This window comes from Hyposmocoma kahamanoa, unplaced genomic scaffold (assembly GCF_003589595.1).
Source record: "Hyposmocoma kahamanoa isolate Upper Pololo Valley unplaced genomic scaffold, ASM358959v1 67, whole genome shotgun sequence".
Taxonomy (NCBI): domain Eukaryota; kingdom Metazoa; phylum Arthropoda; class Insecta; order Lepidoptera; family Cosmopterigidae; genus Hyposmocoma; species Hyposmocoma kahamanoa.
This window is the reverse complement of record NW_020653855.1, coordinates 931,496-939,667: the sequence shown is the minus strand read 5'-3', so window position 1 is coordinate 939,667 and position 8,172 is coordinate 931,496. Positions and strand designations below refer to the sequence as shown.

The following is an 8,172-nucleotide window of genomic DNA, read 5'->3' as shown; positions in this document are numbered from 1 at the left end:
AAAAAAAATCGTTGTTAGTAAAATTCCCTTAACCAATTAAGTCAAAAAGACAGATGTCCTTTTTAAATTAAATATTTGATGTAAGAAATATTAAAAATTAACTACTTCATTCAAAACATAATTTTCCGCTATATTTGAGAAAATTATATAATTCGCTCCACTTTTTAAGCGTGCGGAGAAGCAAAAACTAAAATCACCCGTTTCTCGAACCGCATTATAAAAATGAAATGCGTCCTCTTGAATTAGGACGGCAGTACAAGGGTTGATAAAGAGCGCGTATCAAAACTTTTGGGAAACAGCCGAAATCTATTTAATCCATATTTATCAGCAATCTATCCAAAAAGCAACTCTCCGAAATTTTATTTTATTTTTTGTGATACTACGCTACGGGACGAACAAATCGTGCGCCTGATAGTAAACGACACGCCTGTCCATAACAGTTGCAGTGCTACTTAGAGCTTTAAATCGCAAAGATCTATGGGGCACAGCCGCTGCGCCCGTGTGCCTGCAATTTGAATGTGCGATTTTTTAATTCGTCTAGTGCGTCTGCTGTTAAGCGACACGCCAATTCATAACACTTAGGCTCAACTCACACTGGAGCAAAGTCGAAGCGTTGCGTCGCGTTGCGTTCTATATATATTTTTCAACTACAACGCCTGATGACCCTCGTATTAGTGCGCCCGGGCCACAGTGTGGTCTGACGCTTCACTCGACGCGCGTTTCCATATTTATATAACAAAAATTTGTACCTTAATAATGGGAAATTGAGATGAATATATTCTAGGCGAAAAACATGACACTTCGACTATGCGCCAGTGCGAGTTGAGCCTTACAGTGCCTCTCGGAGCTTTACATGGCAAAGATCTGAGGGGCACTGCCACTGCGATCGTCATTTGACTTCCTCATTTGATACAAATCGATAAAAAACCAGATAACAATGGGGCCAAATTTTATGAATAAAGGGGGTGTGGCAAAAATGTTTGTAAGTAGTCGACAAGTTTTGATATTCTGATTGCAGATGAGAAACTGAAGAATCGAAATTCCGTGTTCACCATCTACCTCACCTAACGTTTTTATTTCTATTTTTTGTTATCGCGTTAATTTTAAAAATAAAGTACGTCAGTTGCTTAGTAATGAGTCTTAAATTAAGAAATAAAAATAAATTTTGAATTTTATTTAAATTTAAAATCACGAATAGAGATGGGTACATCGAGTTATATACTCGATGGATGGGTATAACTGCTTATTTTTTTAAATGTTATTACGTTGTGCTTTTTTAAAAAGCGTGCTTTTATAAACGCTTTTCACATAATCGCTTTTTAGTTTGAAGCTTACAAAATCGTTTAGAAAAACATTTAAGCGCAGACTTTTATGTTAAAAAGGCTTACAATGTTGTGTTTATAGCTAAAAGCAAGAGTAGACCATTAAAGGTTTTAAGATAAGTAATTTTATTTGTAAAACACGAGTTTTATTTTTATTTATAAAATTATTGTTCACATTGACGAATTAATTTGTTTAGGACTAGAAACATAAGCACGTTTGAAAAAAATTAAATTGTTGAGTATAGAGCTGACCAACGCTTACTTACGCTTAAATTGAAAAGCGTGCTTATATGCTTATTTTAAAAAGCAAACTTTTTAAAGTCTTTGCGATTTAATAAATAAAATAAAAACCACTGCATTTTGAGGTAGTAGCGGAGGCTGCATATACTTACTATATATATATGAATTTTAACAGTATAGTAAAGTTAAACCTAAAGCGGAAAATCATTGACTATGTCAGACATGTATAGTCAACTCTCAAACACAGAAAGCGCGAATATTTCATTGAAAACAAAAAACTTGAAAAGTTTTCTTATCGCTATTTTCGATTTCCATGGGATCCCCTCATTAGATTCTGACTTCTTGGTGATAATTTGACTGTTACGGACTCCTTTGTACATTTTTGTACATTTTTTCTGGTTGTCATGGTGACGGTGGTTTGATGATTTCATGTATTGTGTCAAGTGAAAAGTCGCCTTTTATATGCGGAAAATAAATAGTAATTTGTAATAACCGAAACGTACCCGGACGGCTTCGTCATTAGGAACCACCTCGAGAGTATACTCATTCAAACAAAAAAAGAATTTTTAAAATCGGTCCACAATTCACGGAGAAATCGGTGAGTACACGAACATGACTATAAAATTTGAGGATTTTCCTCGATTTCCATGGGATCCCCTCATCAGATTCTGAATTTTGACAATGGGACCACCACGAGAGTGCACCCTTTCAAACAAAAAAAAATTTTCAAAATCGGTCCACAATTGACGGAGAAATCAGAAAACATCCGTACAGCCGAACGTATAACCTCCTCCTATTTCTTTAAATCGGTTACAATTAGAAAACTTTACGTTACGCCATTCGTTTTAGAGTTTCCATACGCATAAATCTATTTTAGCGCGTGACCGTGATAACTTATTATAAAAAGTGAAAGTATGTAAGTGTGCTTATGACGCACCTATGTAGTCGTGACGTCATGATATGAATGGACTTGACATATGTTATTGTTTTAAACCTGTTTATTTGTAGGTTTTTAGAATGGCTTTACCTTTGTTTCTTGGCAGATAGCAAGTTCACGCAAGCGGCGTGTTAACATAATCTTTTGATCTCTTTTATGTAACCGACAGAAGGTCTACCACGAAATACGATTACTACGTCACTGCGTCCGCAACGAAGCTCAACTACTACACAAATGTCAGCGATGAAAGTAATGTCGGAATTCAATACGATAGCTGTCATTTGACGTTTCGGAGTAAGGTATCAACAAATATTTATGTCAAATCACGATCTTCGTTGCTGGAACTTCGGAACTCTTCGATATTTCAATCGAATCGTTCAATTGGATATTGTTTTCGAATCGAAGGGCGCTTCAATACTGTTATCCAACAGCGTTTACGGAGCTAGTCGGTGAAATAGATTATAAGAAAAATTAAAAACCTTTTATATACATTTTAAATACTTTAAAGATTTCAAATACAGAAATGCATTGAGTCTTGCATTAAAATAAATTAATAAAATTGAACAATCCAGACTTTATTTAAAATAGATAGATAGATAAACACTTTATTCACTGATATAACACAAATACAGATTTAGCATAAAAGAAAAAACAAAACATAATTGTCATAGCAGTGAAACGGCGCTGACTCAGCATATGCCAAAGTTTCCTAAGGCGCTGGTTTTCAGTCAGAACCAACGAGAGGGATTAAGTTATTAGAAAGCAAAAATATAACGACTATGAGTAAAGTGATACATTGACAATAATAGTATACATAGTAAAGTGTAAATAGTGCATCTAAAATAACCTGTTTGACATATAAGTGCATGAGCAAATGTGAATATAATTACAGCTGTAGGTGTAAGTTATGACTGTAAAGAGGATTTAATGTTGTGTAATGTAATATAATTATACACATAATAAGAATAGATCAAAGCAACAACAAAATTCGTTTCTAGACAGAACGTTAAAGAATAAAAACACACTACACAGATTTTTGAAGTGAGAGTAGGTGTTGCCGGTACAGTGCTTTGAATTTGGGTAAAAATAATAAGAGATATTCCATATTACATTCTTGCTTTGTAAACAATAGGACGGTCGGTAAATTCCATTCGATAACTGTGTTCTGAATACCATTTGCAGCCTTTGCCGGACGAGAAAATCGACCAATCGTACGGGAGTGACGTCACTTCGGTTCGGTATCGAATACGAAAGTTTGACGTTCGATTCGGGTGTTGTGAATCAAAATGAAAAGAAATCGTACGATATCAAATACTGGTGGTACTGCGGTACCGTGGTACTGTGGTACTGTGGTACTGTGGTATTGTGGTACTGTGGTACTGTGGTACCGTGGTACCGTGGTACCGTGGTACTGTGGTACTGTGGTACTGTGAGAACAGTACTTTTGAGATTTTAACCTAAACTTATCCGCAGCTTACTGTCTCCTGCCTAATTGCAGAAATCTGAATGGTGCTGCCACTGCGCCTGTCAATCTGAGGCATAAGTTGACAAGAACCATGGGCCTGTAATTTCACAAGCATTCTTATCCTTCAAACACCACGCAGTAATGATCACATTACTGCTTGGCATCGGTCGACAACTGAGTTCTCGTAGGTTCTGAATCGACACACAGATCGTTGTTGAGTACAGTGTCACATGGTCTCCCTACTACGTCGTTCATGTTGACCGTATTGAGCGTTGATCGCGTGCAAAAGTGTTGTTGAAAGTTAATATCTTATATGAATGATCTTGGTTGGATTGAAGCCACGTCAATACTTATAAACAATTAAGTAGCAGTACTGCCACCTTACCTATTTCTGCCGCTAAGCAGTAATGTTAGCATTACTGTGTTCTGGTTTTGAAGGGTAAGTAAGGGTGCTGGTGAAATTACAGGCACATGGGACTTGTCAACTTATGTCTCAGGGTGACGGGCGTAGTGGCCGTGCCCCTCAGATCTTTGCGGATTTAAAGCTCTGAGTGGGACGGCAACTGTTGTGGATAGGCGTGTAGCTTACCATCAGGAGCACGACCTGGTCGTCCCGTCACTTGATATTATAAAAAAATAAACCCCTAATCTTCTTTCGTTAATTAATGATGACCTGGCAAGGGCGGCGGGTAACCGATGGCACGTTGCGTCCGACCGGCAAGTCTGGCAACCTTTTGGGGAGGCCTATGTTCAGCAGTGGACGTCTTCCGGCTGATACGATGGTAATGGTCTTTTTATACGTGTCTGTAGACTACCGTCTGAACTGCCCGTGTAAAATTTACATTGAAATTGTTGACTTTAGTCTGTATTGTATACATGCATAAAAAAATAAATTTCGTGATAGACCTCCCGAACGATAGATAATTTAAAGGCCAAATGATATCTGAGCGGAAGCAATAAAACGACGTTAGCAAGTTTCAATAAATTAACACAAAGTTCAATTTAAAATGGTATCTGATAATGGACTATTTCACAATAGGAAATGAAACTACTTTTTCGGATTTAAATCGCGTATATTTGTTTTTTCAAACAAACCAACGTTTCGGTACCTTTACAGGTGCCATGGTCACGGGTGACTAAAGGACCCGAAACGTTGGTTTGTTTGAAAAGTCTCAGATTCGGAACAACGAATCGGAAGTCGTGCGCAATCGCGTTAAGGGTATACGATAAGGACACTATAATCTTGCATCTTCTCAGTCAGGTCCTGACCCCAGATCAGCCCGTTTACCTGAACTTCATCCGGTTCTCCCTATTTTCCAGATAAGTACCGAAGCTGTAGGAACGCTCGCTTCCCGTTGCAACTAACGGTTGCCAGTGATGCGATGTATAAGAGGATAAGCTAAAGCAACAGGCAACATTGTTGCTAAGTAGCAGTTTCTTCCAGTACAGAAAAATTTTGCGCGAGATACTGCGCGCATGCGTGGCCCCTTGCCTTTGTTTCTGTTGTCGACACTCTCGAACCATCTGCTGCTCTGTGATTGGCCAGAGGTGCTGTCCTCCTCAAAGGTTCTTTATTGCTTAAGTGGAAATATTAAGCCTGCTAGAAACTCACGCAATACAAAGAAATACAACGCAACACAAGCGGCCGGCGCAACCGTGCGACTCGTGAACCGTCCTACCTATGCGTACGCGACAGATCTTTGGATATGCGTGAAGTGAGTCACGCAAGCAAGCGAAAAACACGAGTGACAGACTCGTGAACTCGGCATAAGTCGCTCTCGCGCAAGTCGTCGTGCTTGCCCTACAGGGCATGGTATAATAACTCAGTTGTCTTTTATTATGGCTTTACTTCATGCCTTTCACCAACTTTCGTCACGTTCCAAACCCACAGCGCCATTTACTTTCTATTAAATCTGTATAAGGCTTCTGTAGTTTATTTTGACGTAATAATACACCGAATATATTTTATTCAATTATTCTAATTCTAATTAAAAATATTTTATTTCGCCAATATTACAGCATACGAGCCACAAAAATAAAATGAAAATTAAACAAAACATTAGAAAACTCAATATACTAAAACAAATTAAAATTAAAAATATATATTATTAATTCTATACAATGTACAAGGGTCATGGGTCTCAACCGCTACCGCTACGCACCTGTGTACTTGTCCGCATGCAAGTGGATCTACTGGTCCAGCAGCAGAATCCCACCGGTCAGTAAAAACGTTCAGGATGTTCAGGATGCGACGCAGTGCACTTGCGCAGGATCGGTGGAAACCATCCGTTGCCGTCGCCGCGAACATACCGGAAACACTGCAGAACCAATGTTGTAAAATATGGCCACCTAAACATCGAACTGGAATATCTTTACTACCAGACTCCTGAGAATAGCAAACCAAAAACCAAATTTGTTCGGGAATCTAGCTTCTATACTATCACATATTTTTCATAAACAGACGCATACAAATTATGTCAACAAAATTGTATATGAAAGTTCGCCATTGTTCTTTTAAAATCTCCTATTTAAATAGTTGTCGACAAATTTTATTCGTAGTGTCTTTAAACCCCGCTCATGAGAAGTTGTCATTTTCCAGATATGACCTTCTTAAGTTAAACGTACGAATTCATATTCCAGTATAGTAGTAGAGCTGTCCTTGTTAAAAAGTTCGTCCAGGGAACTAATGAAATATTCTTTATTACACATAATACTATAATTAAAATACAATACAGTGACTTAGGTGTAAAGATAGTAAGTTAATGTGCAACAGGTGCTATGTGGCAATATCTTCCAACCTTACGAAAGAAATTTGGGATATGCAAAAGGGGTGCAACCAAAGAATATAATAAGTACACTACATAATAATTATAAATAAACTCGTATATGTAGATAGATATACATACATACCAATATTATTAATACATTTAAAGCAAAATGAAGTATAAGTATAAGAAATAAATGAAAGGATAGTGGAGAAAAGACGAAACTTAGGAGTTGAGGAAGTGGTCCTTGTGACATTGTTTGAAGGAATCAAGAGAAGGGGAATGTTGAATTGATTCCGAGTGATAATTCCACAGTTTGATCGCAGAAACGGTAAGACGGTAAAAACGGTAAGGGAAGTACTGCCACCTTACCTATTTCCGCCGCCAAGCAGTAGTATAAACATTACTGTGTTCCGGTTTTGAAGGGTAAGGGTGCTGGTATTTCAGAGTGACGGGCGCAGGACGGACGGGTCGCTTATCATATCATAAAGTTGATATAAATAATAATTGTTGTTAATAAATGACTAATAATAATCACGATTGTCTTTTTTTGGTGCAAGGGTGCTGGTGAAATTACAGGCCCCTCAGATCTTTGCAATTTAAAGCTCTGAGTGGCACTGCAACGTCTATCCCGTATCGTTTGATATTATAAAAAAATTGCAAGGTTTTCATAATATTATATTTTCATAATATACATCAAAGGTACAATAAAAGCTTAAGTACTAGAAAATAAAACTAGAACTAAATTTTATGAATAAAATTGACTCCCCACGGCAAGGTGCTGGCGGTGTGCCCAAGATGCTGGCAGCGTTCCCCTTTTGGATGGCTATGCTAATGCGCTGGACAAGGTAACTGCCGGCCCTTGGGTTCCCCAGACAGTCTATTAATTTTTTGGATTAAATTTTATACAGATGACGGGCACCGGAAACCCACGGGCCAAGGGTTTCGACTCCAAAGGCTGTAAATAGGTAGTTGTATGTTTAAATTAAATTTGAAGATGGAAATTCGCCTTGTAGTATTTATAATTACAATTATTACATTTATTTTGTAGTAGTAGCAATTAATAAAGTCAACTATCGTTTCCTAGGACATTATCCACTTAATTAAAAATAAGTTGTCTTTTTTTATTGCAATTGCTTAGAAAGATAAATTATATTGTTAAATATTGTTGTGACAAGGTTTATGTGATATTTTGATTACGCCAGTTTATACAGGATGTCCGTAAATGGTTAAACAAGACTGCTAAGGTTTGTTGCATACAAACACTCATTATTACACACAAGTCTACGGAATCTTGTTATAGAAGCGTACACTTTGCCCCTTAAATGAACTTGAGACTGTGAGGACGAATGTCAAGAATAGCTAGTTTATTAAATTTTTATTGAATTGATATTCAATTATTTTTTGTGAAATTACTCCACTAGTTTGTTATAATTATTAATA

At 37.2% G+C, this 8,172-nt stretch overlaps 1 protein-coding gene across 1 annotated transcript in view; it reads left to right on the top strand.

The window, feature by feature from the left end:
• The first annotated feature begins 6,098 nt into the window (after positions 1–6,098).
• LOC113232123 (lysosomal alpha-mannosidase-like) overlaps positions 6,099–8,172 on the top strand; it is a 64,554-nt gene continuing 62,480 nt past the window's right edge. The window contains exon 1 of the mRNA XM_026466760.1: positions 6,099–6,182. Coding sequence (XP_026322545.1) covers positions 6,099–6,182 — 84 coding nt within the window. The remainder of the gene's footprint in view (positions 6,183–8,172) is intronic.